At 35.5% G+C, this 19,925-nt stretch overlaps 2 protein-coding genes across 6 annotated transcripts in view; both read right to left on the reverse strand.

Annotated features, from left to right (window-relative positions):
* Nucleotides 1-259: 259 nt before the first annotated feature.
* On the reverse strand, nucleotides 260-4,191 carry LOC117929716 (myosin-binding protein 3). 3 transcript variants are annotated; one of them, XM_034850100.1, is made up of 4 exons: nucleotides 2,667-4,191; nucleotides 2,339-2,524; nucleotides 735-2,228; nucleotides 260-657 (listed from the first exon to the last, which is right to left on the reverse strand). In XM_034850100.1, the coding sequence occupies exons 1-3, from the start codon at nucleotides 3,973-3,975 to the stop codon at nucleotides 802-804; spliced, it is 2,922 nt and encodes a 973-aa protein (XP_034705991.1). In that variant the 5' UTR covers nucleotides 3,976-4,191; the 3' UTR covers nucleotides 260-657; nucleotides 735-801. The 3 variants fall into 3 exon arrangements, with proteins under 3 accessions (XP_034705991.1, XP_034705990.1, XP_034705989.1); XM_034850099.1 differs by having other exon boundaries at nucleotides 260-615; nucleotides 2,339-2,554; XM_034850098.1 differs by having other exon boundaries at nucleotides 2,339-2,554.
* Nucleotides 4,192-5,030: 839 nt separating this feature from the next.
* LOC117930107 (senescence-associated protein AAF, chlorolplastic) overlaps nucleotides 5,031-19,925 on the reverse strand; it is a 33,730-nt gene continuing 18,835 nt past the window's right edge. The window contains exons 5-15 of one of the 3 annotated variants that reach the window (XM_034850570.1): nucleotides 13,574-13,650; nucleotides 13,404-13,475; nucleotides 8,023-8,091; nucleotides 7,833-7,879; nucleotides 7,595-7,712; nucleotides 7,439-7,507; nucleotides 7,232-7,335; nucleotides 6,065-6,140; nucleotides 5,687-5,976; nucleotides 5,559-5,582; nucleotides 5,031-5,458 (exon numbers count right to left, since the gene is read on the reverse strand). In XM_034850570.1, coding sequence (XP_034706461.1) covers nucleotides 5,818-5,976; nucleotides 6,065-6,140; nucleotides 7,232-7,335; nucleotides 7,439-7,507; nucleotides 7,595-7,712; nucleotides 7,833-7,879; nucleotides 8,023-8,091; nucleotides 13,404-13,475; nucleotides 13,574-13,650 — 791 coding nt within the window. In that variant the 3' untranslated portion in view covers nucleotides 5,031-5,458; nucleotides 5,559-5,582; nucleotides 5,687-5,817. Of the gene's footprint in view, nucleotides 5,459-5,558; nucleotides 5,583-5,686; nucleotides 6,006-6,064; nucleotides 6,141-7,010; nucleotides 7,154-7,231; nucleotides 7,336-7,438; nucleotides 7,508-7,594; nucleotides 7,713-7,832; nucleotides 7,880-8,022; nucleotides 8,092-13,403; nucleotides 13,476-13,573; nucleotides 13,651-19,925 lie in introns of those variants that run through there. The other 2 variants (XM_034850572.1, XM_034850571.1) reach the window with 2 other exon arrangements.

The raw sequence follows: 19,925 nt of genomic DNA on the forward strand, positions 1-19,925 counted from the left end.
ACCGGGAGGACATAAGGAGGGGTTATTTGGGAAGTACAATGTTTATTAAGTTAAAGTTGGGAGCCAATGGGAAACCAGTTATCCAATCCAAAGAATGTATGCATGTTACGTCTTTTGTGACTTTTTCAGGCACAGCCAGTGGGCAGTGCTATAGACCATACATGTTATCGTGTTAGGATAGAAATGAGGGACCAAAAGTTGGATCTTTCCTGAAAACATGTGAACTGGTATGGTATATCAGTAGAAAGTTAAAAACATATAGCAGGAGAAAGAAATGTCTTATTTTAGTTTGTAAAGCTATCCATGTTATGAAATGGTACAGAAAGTAAGGGAATAAGAACCAGAACCACTCACGAATATTAACAGACTGAGACATACATGTGGCTTACAAATAATTAAACTTTGTCTCCACCTCATTGATCGAACTCCATATGATATCAAATGATGCATAAACTAGAAGAGAAATAGACGAGTCCCAAGTGACACTACACATAACCTCTTTCACCTTTTGCCTGGAGAGTGCAGGAGAAGGCAGTGATTAGCCAGGGAAAGAGAGGAGAATGCAGAATTCCAAGATTCTTTTTCCAAAGTCCTCAATGCTCAAGATGAGTGACCCTGCATAGTCAGTCCCCAATTAACTCCAAGGAAGAAAGAAACCTGCACTGTCAAAATATCAAATGTTCCAAATCTTGATGAACAATCGAGTTGTGGAATCAGATTAGAAAGAATTATACCTGAAAACAAGTCAAATATCACCTCTCCGGCACTTCTAATTCATGGTACAGTAGTTGAAGTGCAACTTCAGATTAGAGTAGTGTCACCCATGTTCCTCACCCGCACTTCTACGGTCCTCAGGTCTCGGAGATGTTGTAAGATTTCTTGGAGAAGATCCATGCCCTTGTCTCCTTTCTTTAAGGAGCTGATACAATGCTTCATAAACTCCCTATCTGCTTCCAGAGCTTGTAGCCTTTCATATACATGGTCCACCTCCTCTTCAATTGCAAGTTTCTTGTGTTCCAGTTCAAATTGGGAAACTGAAGAGACCAGCATTCTAGCAGAATCAGATTCAATTTGTACTTCCTCTAATACCCCTTCTTCAGATTCAATATGGATTGCATCCAAAAGTGGAAGCAGGCTCTTTGCATTGGATCCCTTTGTCTTTTTTTCTGAATATTGCTTTCCACTCATTTCCTTGGGAAGTCCATTTGAGACTCCTTGTACTTCTCCACTTCCAAATCCACAATCCTCATCCAACTCCTTGCCATTGTGTTCTGGAAACTGTTCCATCTGTTCTACATCCTCAAAGAATTCTTCTTCATCTCCCAATGTGAAAAGCTTCTCCTCCAGTGCCTTGAGCTGTTCTAGAATACACATCCTCTCCTCCTCAAATTCTGCCAATGATTCTTCAAGTGTGCTCAAATGATTCACACATTCTAGCCCCATTTCATCCAAGTCTAGGGCTGCATCAGCAGGTGTACTATTGCTGTTTCTTTCTTGATGGCCACAGAAGCTACTATCTTCATCTTTCCCTTCTTGATTAAGATCAATAGAAAGCTTATCGCTATCCTCAGCATTGCTGCAAGTAGCAGAAGAGATTCTACTTCTTAGGCTCCCTCCATCTTTCCTTCTTCTCATCATTTTCTCTTTTGACTCATAATCCAAAACCTTTTTACGATGTATTTCTAACTCCTTCTCCAGTTCTTGCTTCTCCTTCTCTCTCTTAATCATGAGCTCATTTAGAAGCTGCAATGCTTCCTGGTCATACTCGGATTGTTCTTCCATCATCCTCTGGTATTGCAATGCTTCCATCTGCATTGCAGCCTTCTCTTCTTGAAGCCTGGTTATCATGGCCATTGTCTGGTTGGCAGCTATTGCAGACGCACTCCTTTCCTCTTCTAGTTCTGCATATAGAGCTCTAAGAGCTTTGCGTTCTGCTTCAAGCGCTGCTGAGAGGCGTTCAATGGTGAAAACTGTATCACTACCTTCCATCTCACTAATCACACTTCCATCAAATGAGTTCTCCATTACTGATTCTTTTTTATCTGGTAATAGTAATTCTTTATGTAGGTGGTGGAGGCCTTCCCTGAAAGTGGGTGTGCCAGAAAACCTCTCTTCCTCCACCTCACAGGCCTCTGAACATAGGGATAAATGAAGCTTTATCCCTTGTTGATTCTCTTCAGCAAAATTTATGCTTTCTCCCCTGGCAGCTTTCTCAGTGTGATTTAGACCTAACAAAACCAAACTTGCATTAGAATCCCACCTTGTAATTACAGGATGGCTTGTATGAATTAAGTTTTTTTCACTGATGGAGGCCATAAATTATGGAAGTAAGGCTTACCTTGGTCATTCTCAGCTATGAATGCATCAGGGCTAGTAATAATTCGAATGCTATCACAGATCATTAAAGGTTGATCTTCTCCTAGGTGTATGAGTAAGGGAATTGATTCTTGAGTTTGAGCTTGATCAGTTGGCTCATAATCAAACGCTTTCATGTCTGTCAAGATCTCAGATTTGATTTCATCACCTGACAAATTAAAACTGTCTCCTTCAGGAGCTGCTTGGATTAATAAAGTAGGACATAGATTCAACGGGAATATACAACAAATGTGGGAGAAGAAACAGATTTACAATTACAAAATGTAATGAATATAACAAATTGTTTATACCTGTAGGATCATCGGGTTCTTTCATAGCTTTAGTTTCTCTTTCGTTTGTATCAGTAGATACGTTTTGGGCTGCTTGACTAGTAATAGCTTGTTCAAATGCCTTGTCAACTAAATCTTCGTTTCTTCCATCTCCAGTATTTAGAGCCACAGAATCCTCAATCGCACCCATCTCCAAGCTTTTAAGCTCTTTGGAGATTGTCTTTTCTGCCTTCTCAGCATTAGTTATAAGTAGTGTTGCATCTTTTGAGATCCTGGGAATCTCTTCATTTGATTTGATGAGGGACTCAGAATGAAAAGTTCCATGATGCTGAAGTTCATGTTGCCTTCGACCTCCTTTAGTAAATTTGTATGACCTCTGGTTCTCAGTAGTTGAAGAATCAATCAAATGAAAAGGGATTATGCGATGAAATTCAGGATGGATATGAATCTTAGATTGCAGATTGATGATTTCAAGAGATTCATCCGCTCTGCAACAAGTTTGGATGCCAGCATCATCAGAAGATGGATGAAGAAAATCCTTAGAATTGGAATATGGCGGTGTGATTTTAGTACTGTCTGCTTTCTCATCTTCATTTCCTTCCTTGTCATCATATGGAAAGCTAATACTTTGGACATCAGAAACTATGAGCTGTTCATTTGCCAACACTTGGTCATTCCCAACATCGGCTTCCACGTTGTGTTTCATTTCACTTTGATTTTCGCAGTTGTCTGAGAAGTCATCTCCATAGATTTCACTGTGCATCTCTTCCACAATCAGGTTTCCCTTGCGGGAATATTCCAAAATGTTCCAGGAAGGCTTGAACAGAAAATAAGGAGGGCAGAATTTTGTGGTGAAGAGGTGATCACAGCAACAACACCTACGATCCCTCTCACCATTAATTGCAGCATTGTTGTGAGGCGTGCTTGAAAAGAAAGCCATTTGGTGTGAGATTTCAAATGGTTTTCCTGAGCAACCGGGGCGAGAGGAGGAGCAGTCGTTGCACATGTCTTCCCATTCAACCAATTTCCGATGATCCCAGCAGTAAGCCAGCTTGGAAATCTCAGAGGCATGGGCCTCACAAACAAGATGGTAGTAGGACTGAGTTGCGTTGGTGGCAGCAGGAGGCTCAAAGAGGTGATCCACTCTAGCACACCATAGGCAAGGTGGTTTAAGGCCAAAGTAGGCGGCAAATTTGGAGATGAGATAAGAGAGGAAAGAGTTGAGGAGAAGGAGAATAATGAGAAGCCATTCAAGGACTGCGTACACTAGAATTACAGTGATTTTGTGGGTGTTCATGTGAAGCATGGTTGCAAACTTGTTGGGAGCCATGGATGCGTTGCTGTTACTTGATTAGAACAAAGAAGGCAGGCTTTTTGAAGCCTTGACAACGCTTCAACTTCATGCCAGTTAAGTATTTTCCCTTTTAGTAATACTTCTTAGGCTCCCCATTTGGATAGTAATCTGGCCTGGCCTGGACTGGTGAGGACCACCACCCATCCATGAAAATGAATTGCTGAGCCCACCTGGTGTGGATCCGTTAGACAGGCGCTCATGCCTTTCAACTTTTGTTAATTTTGTCTTAGTTTTCCTTTTCAGTCTTTTTCTCTTTTTTATAATAATAATAATTATTATTATTTTCCATTTTAGCGTCCACTCTAGTCTCCCACTAAGTAGTAAATCATCAGGTCGACTGAATAATTCAAACCCACATGCATGTTCTCCAAGCAACTTTTCTAATTTAGTTTTATTTTTGTGACATCTAGGTTGAAAAGAATTTGCTAGAAATGATAAGCAACTTTTTCTGACTCAAAAAATATAATCTTAACAACATGTTTTACTAGAACGATTTGAAAATGGATGGTATGGGAAAGGATGAACGTAGCTGTCAAACATGGCTATGATGGAAAGGGAAGAATAAAGGAAAAAGGGCAATCAAAAGTAGGGAAAAGGAAGAAAGTTGAAATTAGGGGAGTGTGATGGTGACTTAAGAGCCTTTGTATGAAAAGAGATGGGGAGAAGTCGAGCCACTTTTTTTGAAGTTTTTCAAAAAGGGTCTTTCCTGGATTTACGAAATAAAAGAAAACAAGAGAAAATAATCTTATTGTTCTAGAATCCTACAGTTTCTCCAGAGACGCTCCAAAACATTCCTATGATGTCTACTATATACTATCTACAAAGTTAAAGGGTACGTAGGAAAAAATCAACTCTTCTAGAAGCTTCTTGAATATTTTGCCACTCTCGCAAACTCCAAAAAAATGCCCTGCGCAGCTTTTGTAACCTTCCTGCCCTACTATATATACAAGTAAGAAATGTCATTTGTGCAAACCCATGCAGCTCAACATGGGATATTCAAAGATTGGAAGCCAGCATACTGCACTCTTGGATAAGTCATTCGGCACCAAATGTAAAATTACTCAAATTTTCAACATTCCTATTCATCAATTGTTACCAGGTTCTCGGTCTTTACAATTCTAACAAAAAGACCAAATACAATACCAGAAAAATAAAAAGGCAAAACACTGATCAATTCTTCAACCATCCTCAGGAGTAAGCATTGATCAACTGCAGCGGATAATGACCATCTCTTTAAACATAATGCTTTCATAAAGTTATCAGTCATATTTGCCCCTCTAATGGAGAACTACAGTCGTGGCTAACTATCTTCATCTTCTCTATTGTAATAGTTATTTGGTTAGCATAGTTACCGTAAAGAGATCAGCATCATGGTTCCCAAAGTAATGCAGGATACAAGTTTCTAACCATGTGGTTCCATTTGAATCTCAGAAAGTGTAAGAAAGGGGAAATGAATATGCTGAAAATATAGAAAAATAAGTTGCAAATTCAGCATCTGGATTGAGTTCTAATTTATACTGTAACAAAATTATTCACTAAAAAGTCAAATTGGTCTATACCTTTATATAGTTCCAAGTTTGCCTCTGCACCATAAAAGGAAATTGGGAAGAAATCAAATGAAATGGGCAGACAGACTTGAATTCTCAGAGCTTGGACAGGTGAAAAAATATACGAAAGAAACACCAACCTTAAAACATATGACAAAGCTCTCTGTTTTACTTCAGCACTTCATTTCACTTCTTCAGATTAGTGGATTTACCATAATAATTACTTGGGCCATCCATGTGGATATCTACAGTATAATCATATGGATAATTCTTAGTCAGTATCTTCTACATCATCAGCTTCTTTCATTAGCTTTTGATTCATTGTGAACCTCCAACTGTCCCCTTCTTCTATTTCCCACTGTTTTTTCAGTTCATAAATAGCTTTTGATGCTGCGACAGCAATTGCAGGATTGCTATCTTCTGCCAGTCTCTGGAAAGAGTACAAATTATTGGTATTTTCTGTGATGAAAAATAAAAATAATTATCATAATTCTAAATCAGTTTAAGAAATTAAGCACCTGCAATGCTCCCATGCCTGCATTTCCAAGAGTCCACATGGATGGGGCTGCTGCCAATGCATTGGCTAATGCTTGTCTACAAATAGGAAAAATAACAGCAAAAGAAGGAAAGAAAATGAGAGACCTGACAAGAGGTGAGGCATAAATAATTGGAAATAAATCAGGGAACTAGGAAATGATAACATTTCAAAGATGTTCTAAGGAAAACTGGAAATAGCTACTGATTCTAAGAGGCTTCCATGCCAGAGATTTTTTGTTGCATTACCAAAATTCCATTCAAACTTATATTTAATGGAAATACCAAACCTCATGATGTTAGTGGAACATCAATAATATCAAACAATATGATGTTCAAAGGAACATTAATGGCAATGCCTGTGGGAGTGGTGTTGAAGATTCTAAAGAGAGAGAGGCAATAACAGGATTCCAAGAGGATTAGTAACAAGAGAGATAAAATCCAATGTTTTTAAAACCAGACCGAATCCGCCAGTTACTAGCAAAAGAGATAAAAACCAACATTTTTGAAACCAGACCACCCTGGCCAGTGGGACTTGTTGAACCACTGACCAGTCATGTCTTTGGTTTGCTTCACAAAGGAGCCATTTTTGGACTCCAATTGCAGCAAACTGGCCGACCAGCCAACCTAAGTGGATCAGTCAGGTCCTGAAATGGGTGAGAAGGGTTTAAGAGACTAGGACTCGAACAAGAGAATTTTTTAAAAATGGAGAGATCAGCCAACACTACACCAATCTTTCTTTTAGTTATAAGATTTATATTAAGTATATTGAGTTTTTTGACATCCACATCCTTTGTTACATATGAATAAAATTTTATTTTACTTTTTGACTAATGATATAACTTTTTAATAATTAAATATTATACTTTATCATTTAATAACATAAAAAATATTATACATTTACATTTTATCTTTATAATTATTCATCATGCTAACTTTAAAAATACAAAGTTTCTCATTATTACATTTGTGCTGAAAAGAAGCTATAGGAGGTTCATGAGCTCTTTCCCAGGAGAGATCACGTGACTGCTCATTTTAAACAACTCCCATGAGATGAAACATTTAAACACATTCTGCAATTTGAATTATATTATCAGGAAAAAATAAAGAAATGGGTGTGCTTGGTATCGGTAGGTAGGAGAAGACCTCACCTAGTATTGACATCAGGAGAACTTGAACACTCTGCCAACAGTGAAACACTGCTTTTACCATCCATTGCATCAAGATCGATAAGAGTTGTAACTAACAACTCAAGCTGTTCCAGGTATGAAAAAAATAGATAAAGAAACAAACATTAACCCCAAGCCTACATAATTGGCTCAATCAGATTAAAACAATAGTAAACATTAGATTCAAACCTCTTCAGGATCAGTATAGTCAATTCCATCAGCTTCAGAGAGAGCCGAGGCCATACTCAAGTAAACTTCCTGCACATTATCAAATGTGAAGGTGTAACTGCTATGATCCCAGATGCATTCCGAGGACATGCTGTTTATATGGCAATAAAAAAGGACCTGAATAGCGGTAATGCGATCAGTGGACACTTCCCCAGGGAAGAAATCAAGAGTTTTTCCATTCTTTTCAAGCATTATATGTCCCATTGTGTCATTAGATGATGGAGTACCTTTTTTCCTATAAGGGAAGTTGATGCCAAGAATATGTCAAAATAAAATTAAGGTTTTAAGCCTCAACTAACTTTACTATGAGTCAGAGAGAACAAACACAGGATGCACCATCAGAGAAGGAACTTACAACTTGTACATTTTGCTCACCATCATGTCATGGATATTTTTTACAAACTGTGAAACCACAAAAAGAAATATATTTAAGTATTAAATCCAAGGGGGAATAGTGTTTATCGAAGCAAACTTTCATTTTTCCATCACAAATACAAAGTAGAGATGAATCCATAAAATCAGTTCTAAAAGATAAATCAGTTTACCTCTAAGGCCATTAGGGCATCTTCCATTGCACGTTGTTTGGCACAAAAGTCAGCACGGCGCAAATCAGCCTGAGAACAAACAAACAGGTAGCTTTAAGAGATGTCATATTATCTTGTAATACCTGAAAGAGTTAAATTGGTGGTTTCCAAGCGTGAAAGACACAAATTCATCCACAAGAATACAAACATTAGTGGAAACAAGGTTTTCCCTTTAGATAGATTGCCTGTTTCATTTTTGTATCATTCCTATTTGTTACAGCTATTCCTCCTTTCCTCTGTTTAATCTACCTTTATAAATTCCTTTATGCTCCCTCTTGAGAATCAAGGTTTTTCACTTTATGCAAATATCTTACATTGCTCCTAATCCAAAAGTCAGTTGCTCATATTTCTAGAGATTCCAGATTCCCCTAGCTTGTTGGATCCCTGATGATGTTAGAGTTCTGCCCACTATGAGCAAGCCAAGACTGAGAAGATTTGTTAGAACCACCCAAAAGCCCAATTTCAGCCAAGAATAACTAAACCATTCACTACCTAAACTCAAAGATCTTACCGATCACCCTCCTTAAATCTAAAGTGAAAAGTATCCAAGGAAAACATCATGTCTAGCAACACAAGAGGATCTCTAAATATTGACAATCCCACCTGAGGCTTCATCAGAGGGAGAAGTACCATTCTTTGTGGGAAGCTTCCAAATGTCTCAGACAAGATATTTGTCCATAACTTCCAACCTAGTTTCTTGGATCAAAATCAAACCAATGAAACTCATTATTTGTAATTTATAGCTCCAACCAAACTAGAGTTTTTTGCATGGGAAGATTCTAAGGGAAAGGTTTTGACTTTGGATCTGCAGAAAAAAAGAGGATGGTCTCTAGTAAATTGATGTTTTCTTTATAAGAAAGATGAAGAGCTAAATTACATCCTTTTGCATTGTGCCAGAGCTAGTGTTATGGAATTTGGGGTTTTCCTTGTTCAGGGTTGCATTGTTAATGTCAAGTTTAAGGTTCTTTGTGAGAAAAAATGGAAGAAGGTTTGAAGGGTTATCTTGATGTGAGTGTTTTGATCTCTCTATTAGGAGAGGAATTGGAGATCATTTGAAAGCAGAGATATGTCTAATCAAGCACTTAAATCCATGTTTTTTCGTAATATTTTGTTGTGGGTTAGGATGTACATAGATGGGGGTCCCCTAGCCATTATAGATTTTGTAAATTGGTTAAAGTGTTCATGAAAGGGTTTTTTTGCTTTGCCTCTTAACGTCCCTTTTCCATGAACTATGTACTTTGGTGTGCTTTTGATAGGTGCTGTTAATATATTTTTTTATTTGCCTATATAAAAAAAATGTTGATATGTTAGAATGGAAGCTAACTAAAAATGACATTTTCTGGTATAATCTTTCTACAAAATTTCAAGTCCAAGGGAGAGAGTCTTTTTCCCCATCTAAAGTTGTGTGAAAGGCTACTTGGGAGAAAAACTTTACTTTATATCGACTTAAAAGGCAGCTTGGTCATTAGTAAGTTGATGTTTCTTTTGAATAGGTAAGAAGTCAGTTAACCATATTCCCATTCATTGTATCGTGGTGCACAGCTTATGATAGTTGGTGTGATCTCTTTTCAATGTGTTGTGGTTGTTTCCTCGCTTATTGAGGAGTTATTTGTCATATTAGCATGGGATGAGGTTTTGGAGTATGGTTACACCCCATTTGTTTTGGTCTATTTGGAGAGATGTAACAAAAGATGCTTTGAAGGCTTCAAGAGTTCAGGGAAGTGATAATGAAAAATCTCTTTACATGTGCTTTCTTACCATAGTCTAATTTGGTATCATATTGAAACTTTTCATCTTTTCTGGATTTAGTTGACTGTTAAGGTAGGGGTTAAGGTGTTGTTGGTGCCTTAGGCACTCATCGCATACCCCCACTGGGTACATAATGTACGACCCCATTTGTAAAGCGCTTTTCAATAAATCATTATTGCCTTTGAAAAACTCTGGCTAGACTTTCTATGCAAATTACTTACCATTGGAAAACCCTATGAGTTAAGATTCTAATGCATATTATAGAGCTTTATCAAAAGTTGAATAGAGTAAGTTATTACATCATTTCTAGAAGTGGTCCTACTAGATTGACCATTGTTACCCTGTTAGGTTTTTTTTTTTTTACTTCCTAGATGAATGGTCAGTCCCTCCATGAGTTTTGTAGGAAGTCTTCTATTATTAGTCAAATAAGGTTTAAGACTAACATTTATTTTGGTCATGCTTTGAGAACCTATGCTTGGAGAATTGTTTCAAGTCTAAGACTATGTCAGTCCTTTGTCTTCTGAGGTTGATTAGTTTTAAATTGTCGAAGATAACTTTAAGGTTTAATCAAGATTTCTTTCTCCAAACTCCAAATCTCTTTAGTGGATAGCATTGAGTTGTGAATTGCAAGTCTTGTTGGACTCCTAAGTGTAGTGACTTTTGTGTATCTCTTTGGTATTCCTTCTAGGTTTCTTTTCTTGACTTTCATAATTTCACTATCAGTTTTGTAAAAGAGAAAATCCAGTATCACAATTTAACTGATCTACTAAAAAAGCACAAGGTACATTTGGGTAAATTAAATGGCCCCTAAATGAAAACCTATATGTAGTTTAACTGTAAACTTCTTCCCACATGAAGTTGAATTCAGCAAAGCATTGTAATGTTTGCAACACTAGCATGCAAAAGCCAACAATGCCATAATCCAAACATGTTGGCTTAGAAGATGACTGCATGGTTGAGAGACATGAAAAAAGCAAGTACTTCATCACTTCCTAAGTAGTAAACATTGCCTTCGTCAAATATAGTTAGAAAGGGCTCCCATTACTCACACTCCACAATTAGAGAATGAGGTAAAGACAAAACATGAAAGCATCAAGAATCGGAACACAAAATATTTCCAATAAAACTTGGGACTCGTAAGACTTTTGGGGCACTTAGATTGTAATTAGATAACAAATTTTCAAGTAACTAATATGAGTTATAGCAAGAGATCAAAACAATTTTATGGACAACCAGAATGGGACAAAAGGTTTGAAGAATGCTAAGATCATCTAAAATTGTCATGTAGCACTTGTTTCCAAAATTAGCCACCATCACAAATGGCACTGAATGAATGAGATGCACAATGGATTGATAACTCAATCAGGAGCCAGCATGAGACTGAATCCACAATTCATAGCATGTGTGGCAAAGAGATGTAAGACTTAATGAAATTTGAACCAATGTGGGGATATTTTGGAAGGTGTCTCAAATTCCTATTTAGTACATATTCCTTTGGTAAACAATTATTATATTAGAATATTTCATATATTGATATTTTCTTGAGAAATAAATTTACTAATAGAATAAGGAAAGATGATAGAAATATCTTTATGCATGAGTGGAAAAAAGTCATAAAATTGAGATTAGCATGTGTTTAAGTTTGTACCCAATAAATAGTGATGTAAGGAAAAACGGAAGATACCCAATAAAGTAAGTTATAGATACTAGAAGCGGGGAAACATGAAATTGTTTTAGATTCAAGCATTGTATTTGTTTTCTCTTTCTTCTGTAAATTCTCTATGGTAAGGCAGATGATCTTCTCTTATCTGTGGATTTTGGCATATGACACCCAGCTGCATTAAAACCTCATGTACCATTGTGTTTGGATTTGTTTTGTCTTTATTGCACTAACATGTGGCATGAAGCTTTCATTGGCACAACAAATTAAGATATTTCAGGATATACATAACCTTAAAGATACGCACAACCCTTGAGAGAAACTTCCAATGTTGAGATAAGGAATAATAACAATCTCCATACATTAATCCATCACCCATTTCCTCTTCCATAGCAACAATCCAAGTACAACCATAATAATTTTCATTAGAGTTTGGTGCACCTCATGAGCAAATAGAAGTAATGCTCTTTTTAATAATACATACTACTCAATTCTGAGGAATCGAGGAAATGTGACCCATGTATTAAGTGGACTAAACTTTTGTGTATAGTTCTCCTTGTAGAGTGGAGGAGTTTAGTCATTACTTTGATCAGTTTCTTATATTTTGTGAGAAGGACCCCTCATCCTTCTCATGTGCTTTTTTTCACAATTTATATATCTTTTGTTTCTGATCAAAGGAGAAAAAGGCAAACAAACAAACTCAAAAGACTTTTGGCAAAGCGCATCAGAAGATGGGAAACATCATTAATGATATCAATGTATGAAAGTTTCAACATCATTGATGCTCATATAATCTGAGGCCAGAGAAAGTACAATCAATCCATCGTGACCATCAATAAGGTGAAGTTAATTGCAAATTGATCAACAAATTTACCAACTAGAGCAAAAAGCTATGCCAAACCAATTTTATCAGGACTAGGATCATATTTTATATTAGTGCAAGTGGAAGGGGTGCTGATCTTTAGAATTGGATTGAGAATAACATAACCTAAAGACAAGCTAATTGTGAGGCAGAAGTCTAATCACACAAGATTGAGAAATAAGGTAACCTAGGAATAAGCTAATTGTGAGGCAGAAGTCGTCTAATCACACAAGATTGAGAAATAAGGTAACCTAGGAACAAGCCAATTGTGAGGCAGAAGTCTAATCACACAAGATTGAGAAATAAGGTAACCTAAGAACAAGCTAATTGTGAGGCAGAAGTCTAATCACTGAGATTTCAAATTTTCCAGCCATTTTATATATTCTTGGGGTAAAAACACATCTTCTAGAAGCCACCACTTCCAAACATATTCACAAACATCTTTAATTGTAATCATGACTAGTGTGTGTACCACTATTTTATGACCCTAAAAATAATGTACAGAACTCACCAATGTCCAATGACTTCAAAGCACAAATGAGACACTAGACTATGTAGAGAATACTGCCACTGATAACAGCTTCTAGATCTATCCCTGGTAGAAAAGGGGGAAGAAAGAAACCTCTATTCTCTGTAGACTAAAATTTTGAGGATAAGGGTAAAAAATTTTGTGCTTTTCTCCTCAGCCCTTCCAACAACCAAATAGAATTATTAAGGCTTCACCCAAGACAATATAAAAAGTTAAAAAATGAAGAAAGAAAAATCAACTCCTCTTCCAAGCTAATACAATGACCTAATCAAAGTTAAATTAACAGAGGTGGCACAGGAAGTAAGAAAAAGCAAGTAAATCGCAAAATTAACTGCATGATAAGCAATTTTTTGTTCTTTCCAACTTTCCAATTTTATTTATTATTATATTTTTAATGATCTTTCACCTCACATCTAATTGTTCAGGACAGATAAAATTCAAATTGTCCAATAAATTTAAACATCTTCATCAATTACTTCACTCCAGAATAACAAGCTTCAAAGAAGAGTGAGAATTAAGTAATACAAAGAAGGTAGAGATACCTCCAATGCTCCATCACTCCAATGCTTGTCAGCTGCACTTTTCAATCTAGACTGCGCTTTGTCTTTCAAAATCTGATAAGTACACAAAATTGAATATATATTAATAACAGAGAGCGCATGCATGAATTTTCTCCAACAGAACCAACAACTGAGCATATAGATATACATACAGTAGCAATATGATGAAGACGTTCAGCCTTTTTCTTCACACCATGGTCAATTTTCTCAGTATCTTCTCTTGCCCGAGCTACAAATGGAAGGTTGATTTAGGAAAACCATATTTTTCATACAGACACAACAGAAATCATTCTTTTTTTATGTTCTTTTATTTGGAAATTTATACTAGATCAAAGAAAACATATATGGCGTTATCATATGTGTTGATGAATCTAATCGAAGATACCAGAGAATTCACTCCCTAATTTCCAAGATTTTATAGTTGCATATCTCCTGCTTTATTTTTTCTTACTTGTAGGGTAGAGGATTTCTAGGAATTAATCAACCTTCTAATAGTGTGTAATTCAGTTTCCTAATTTTGTAGGATTGTACATCATAAATACTGTATCATTTTGTTAGAAATGCATGAATAAAAATCCTTCTTTCCCTTTATTTAATGGTGTTGAAGAAAGTTAGGAAGTTAGTTAGGTTTTTTACGTTTTCCTTCAATAAAATCCAGTAACAAACTTGGAGTAGATAGGACCTTTCCTAATTTTTCTCTTTACTTAAGTTAGGATTCTAGGCTGCTAGGAGTCACACTTCATTAGAATTCTAGGCTGCTAAGAATCTCACTTAGTTAGGATTCTAGGCTGCTAAGAGTCCTATTTATTTCCTGTTGTATTTCCAGAAGAAGTTAATAAAAAAGGGAAGAATTTGGATTTTCTTCCAAACAGCTTTTAAATGGTCTTCATTATTGCTGATTTCCAGTGGCCTTCATTGTTGCTATTCTCAGCCTCAAGGTCTTCATCATGGTCACCATTTTTTCTCCTCTTAGTGGGCCCTCTTTATCATTGATCGGTTTCTATTTCACTGAACACTATGTCAAAAATTGCAGAAAATTCAATCTCAAACATTGCATTCCAAAACCAACCACTTAGGAATATCAAGAAGAAGATTGTCAAACCCTGTTCCAGTCCAAACCTAAAAATCCAAACCCATGAGAGGTACTAAATGTAACCTTAGTCGTTTTTGTTTGGCAACAGTGTTTGAGGACCTAAATTTTCCAACAACTTTTAGGAAAGGAGTTAGAAAATGCATCCAACACCCTGTATCTAACATCATATCTTTTGATAAGATTTACCCTCACAACATAAAGCTTTTATTACCCAATTAAATCTTATTAAAATTCTACTGTCTAAAAGACGCTTAGGAATGAAAATTGGAGGAAAACTATGGATATGAGTGCACTTGAAAAAAAAAAAAAGACATGGGAGGTTGTTGAATGACCTAAAGAGAAGAAACCAGTGGGTTGTAAGTGAGTTTTCTTTGTAAAATATAGGACAAATGAAAACTTAGAGAGATACAAAGCTAGACTTATAGCTAAAGGCTAACACATATGGGGTGAACTAGTAAGAAAGCTTTGCTCCAGTCAAAGACGAATCCTATACAAGGATTATTGACCTTAACAGCCAATCTTGGTTAATCTTTACAACAATTTGATGTTAAGAATGTCTTCTTGCATTTTGAAACACCTCCAAGGTTCAATTATAGATTTAAGGCTAATGAAGTATTCAAACTACGAAAAGCATTATATGGCCTAAAACAATCTCCAAGAGCATGGTTTGGAAGATTTGCAAGAGCTATGGGAAATTGAAAGTTCTGACAAAGTGAAGGGGATCATATTCTCTTTATCAAATAGTCAACAACAGGTAAAATCATAATTTTAATTATTTATGTGGATGATATCATCATACTAGAGGATGCTATTGAAGACATGGAAAAACTTAAGAAACAATTGACCATGGAATTTAAAATAAAAGACTTGGATAAGCTCAAGTATTTCTTGAGAATTGGAGTGGCTTGTTCAAGAAATGGAAACTTTATTTCCCAACTAAAGTATATTCTTGATCTTCTCTAAGAAACCAAGATACTTGAATATAGGCATACTGACACACCTATTAAGCAAAATCAAAGGTATTGTATTAATAAGAGACGCTAAAATAATGGCCCAAAATGTACAAGAAAAGGGCACTCACCCCCTTTACAGCTGAAACAAAAAGGAAACCTATCCAAACAAGATGTACAAAAAACAGCCCCTCCTGGGAACCCACCTAATCAATAAAATCTATTAATGTCGAAGGATCATCTTCTATAGACAGTTTGGTCTCCAACCAAAGTAAATAAACAAAAGAAGCTTTTAGCCTTTGCAAGGACAGTACCCCATCTCCAACACACCTATTAAGCAAAATCTTAACCTTAAAGAAACATCAAAAGATGCAACAATAGATAAGGGGAGTCGCTAGAGGTTAGATGAGAGATTTATTTATCTCACATGAAACCTAATATAGCTTATGCAGTGAGTATAGTAAGTTGGTTCATGCACTCCTTAAATGAGACTTCCTTACAAGCTATGCCCAGAATTTTATAATACCTTAAATCCACTCCAAGCTAGGAAATACACTTCTAAAAAAATAAAGTTGAGTATGAAGGCCTACACTAATGCAAATTGGGCTGAATAAGTAACAAACCGCAAATCAACCTCTACATATATTCTTAGAGGAAATTTAGTGATATGGAGAAGTAAGAAACAAGTTGTAGTTGCCAAGTCTAATTCAACAATGTAATTCAGAGTCATGCACAATAAATTTGTGAACTACTTTAGCTGAAAATAATTCTTGGTGATTTGATAGTGAAGTGGACGGGGTCTATGAACTTATATTGTGATAATAGATCAACAATCAGTACTACTCATAATCCAGGTCAACATGATTGTGCAAAACATGTTGAAGTGGATCTACACTTTATCAAAGATAAGCTAGCCAATGGACTAATTTGTACTTTACATTTTAACAAATGGGCAACATTTTGATATTGTAACAAAGGGTTTACCAAGTCACTTATTTTAGAAGATAACTAGCAAGTTGGGAATGAAAGAATATCTACTCACTAGCTTAAAAGGGAATGTTAAAGAATCTAAATGAGATTACTAGCGAATTAACTCCCCAATTTCCGAGATTGTATAGCGGCATATTTCTTGTTTTATTTTCATGATTTGTAGGGAAGAGGATTTCTATGAATTAGCGAATCTTCTAATTTTATGCAATTTAGTTTCTTAATTTTGTACACTATAAATATTGTATCATTTTGTCAAAAATGCATAAATAAAAATCATTCTTTTCCACAATATGGTATATCAACAATGGTAGGAATATTTTTTTCTAGACTGGTATTGGGTATATGTTCTTTTTTGTCGGTGATGATAAATCACCTTTTATTAATTAGAATCCCAATGAGAGATTTTTTTTTATAAATACTCACTCCCTTATGTGGAATCTGTAGGGTGTTACCATCTAATGTTTATATATAATAGAAAAACTATTCCTGTTTCCAGTAATAATTGAAAGATGATATTTTTTGGGTTATTCTAAAGATGGTAAGTTTTCTAATAAAGTAGCTATTTGGTTCATTGGTTGAAATTCTCATCCTAATGCCATGTTATTAAAATGGATTTGAAAACTGAAACTTATCCCTTATATTAAGGTATTCTTTGGCCAGTGATTGATAAAAGTTTACCAAGGATTTTCTTTCTCTTGGGATATTTGGGATAGAATCAATATTTTGAAAACCAAACTAGACCGGCCAGTCTAACCGGTCCAATCATTGACCGGTGGTCTCTCCAGGCTGGCTCATCCAGTCTGGTTCCATACGAACTGGTCAACTATTGATTGACCAAAATCATGTTTTGTTTGCCATGCCAATGGCCAAATCTCCTTCCTTGCAAGCCCACCATATCATTTGATGTTTCTTAAAGTTGTCTTGGGTATTTATACCAAACATGGGATCTATTGGTTTCCAATGTGGGATAGGTTTTGGTTATATTAAAATGAAACTTTGCATTGTAAAGATTTGAACCTAGGACCCATGGTTATCAAAATAAGTAAAGGACCACTCAGCTACTTGGCTGCTTTAATAGATAACATGGTAAATATTTATATATATATATATATATCCTTGTTTTAAATTTTTATCATATAAAACATTTAAACAAATATAAATATTTACATCTACATTATTTTATAATAATTATTAATGATAAATATGAAAATAATATAAATTAATTAATATAACAATTTTTAAAATTTAAAATAACAAAATACATAGATATGTAATTAAATTAAATATTATAGTTTTCTTTTCACCTTTGTATTTAAATATTATACCTATTCCATTTAATATATTAATACATTTATATTTATCTTTATCATTTAATTTGATATATTAAAAGTAAAATATGAAATATTATTAAAAAATCTAATTATATATACAATTTAATTTCTTATAATTATTTTTAATTTAAATAAAATATAAATTATATATTTATGACGTCATCAGTTTGACCACGGTTCAACCACTAGTCCAACCAATAAACTGTGAATTGGTAACTTTTTTGGTTCAACGTTTGGTCCAGTTTTAAAAGCATTTGGTAGAATTAAAACTTTAAATCTTATTTAAAATATTTGGAATCATAAAAATAAGGTGATTTTCTAAGGGAAAGTTGCTTATCCTTTTCTTGTCATAGAGACCCAACTAAGAATTTCATTAACATTTAAGATACATTTTAAAATTTTGATATTGAAAGTTCTAATATGAAAGTTCTAACAAGATTTTGATATAGAAATTTGCTAGGTCTAGAACAACAAACGACTAGAAAGGTCAATAATTAGAGATCTTTATGGTCACTTGTGCCTACAATGACAATGAATATAGGTGTGTTACCTTTGGTTACCTTCTCAGGGGCAAACTATGTTAACAAGGTATTAGATGAATTAAAAATCAAAGAAGACTCAAAACTTGTGATAGATGCACTAAATAATGTTGTTGTAACTCTCAATAATTCACCACCTTCCCCACCCAAAAAAGAAAAAAGAAAAAGTCCATACAAATAAATTTCAAGAAGAAGAAATAGAGGAGAAGAAGAAGAAGCTGCAGAAAGGAATTTTTCTTTGTATTTTGTTAACCGTATCAGAGGGCTATTACAGAGAGAGAGAGATATCTTACACTACAAGACAAAGAGAGCTCACACATTTGTACAGGTGTCATGTGAGAATATCATATAACTAAACCCCACTAAGTAATACATTATTAGTTCTGACATCCCCCCTCAAGACCACAGGTCTTGGGAGAACCATGAGCTTGCTGTGCAATGCAAGAAATCGCTAAGTAGGTAGTGCTTTAGTCATTATATCAACAAGCTGGGATTCAAAAGGAGTGAAGTGAACAGCCAAGGAGCCATTGGAGACCTTTTCATGAACAAAATGATAGTCAATCTCCACATGTTTTGTCCAAGAATGTAGAATGGGATTAACAATAAGGTAACTGGCACTAATGTTGTCACAAAACAGCAATGGTGGAGGAGAAAATGGGATCTACAATTCATGAAGAAGAGACTCCACCCAAGTTAATTCAGTAGCAGCATTAGCTAATCCTCTATACTCAAATTTTGAGCTTGAACGAGAAACCACTTTCTGTTTGAAGGAGCTCCAAGAGATCAAGCTTGAACCAAGTAATGTGCAATAGCCACTAGTACCCCTCCTATCATCAAGGCATGAGGCCCAATCAGCATCAGTATAACATGTTAAGGAGAGATCTGATGAAGCAGCAATGGAGAGGCCATGGGAAATAATGCCATGTAAATACTGAAGAATTCGTTTCACTGTTTGCCAATGCACATTGGTAGGACAATGCATAAATTGACGAACCTTGTTTACCGTAAAACAAATATCCGGACAAATAAGGGTGCAATATTGAAGAGCTCTAACCACACTACAGTAGAGAGTAGGATCCTCAAGAGGTTGGCCTTCATAAATGAACAATGTGCACAAGTCATTGGAGTAGGTAAAGGCTTGGAGTGTACCATAGAAGCTTTAGCTAAAAGATTTGATATGTAATTCGCCTGACTAAGATGCAAAGAATTTTTTGTTCAATGAGCTTCAATACCAAGAAAAAAATAGAGATCTCCAAGATCTTTGAGTGTAGACTGAGAGTGAAGAGTGGAAATTGGATTAGTTATTAGTTGAGAATTAGTTCTTGTAAGCAATATGTCATCCACATAAATCAAAACAATCGGCATATTTGCACCAGAGTGAAAAATAAACATGGAGGAATCACCTTGAGACTGTTTGAAACCCCAACAAGTCAATGAGGAACTAAGTTTAGTATACCCAGCCCGTGGTGTTTGCTTAAGACCATAAAGAGCCTTTGGAAACTTATAGACATAAAATGGATTATTTGAGTCAACAAAGCAGGGAGGTTGCACCATAATCACGTCTTCCCCTAATTCACCATGTAGGAAAGCACTATGCACAT

The sequence above is a fragment of the Vitis riparia genome, chromosome 14 (assembly GCF_004353265.1).
Source record: "Vitis riparia cultivar Riparia Gloire de Montpellier isolate 1030 chromosome 14, EGFV_Vit.rip_1.0, whole genome shotgun sequence".
Lineage (NCBI taxonomy): Eukaryota > Viridiplantae > Streptophyta > Magnoliopsida > Vitales > Vitaceae > Vitis > Vitis riparia.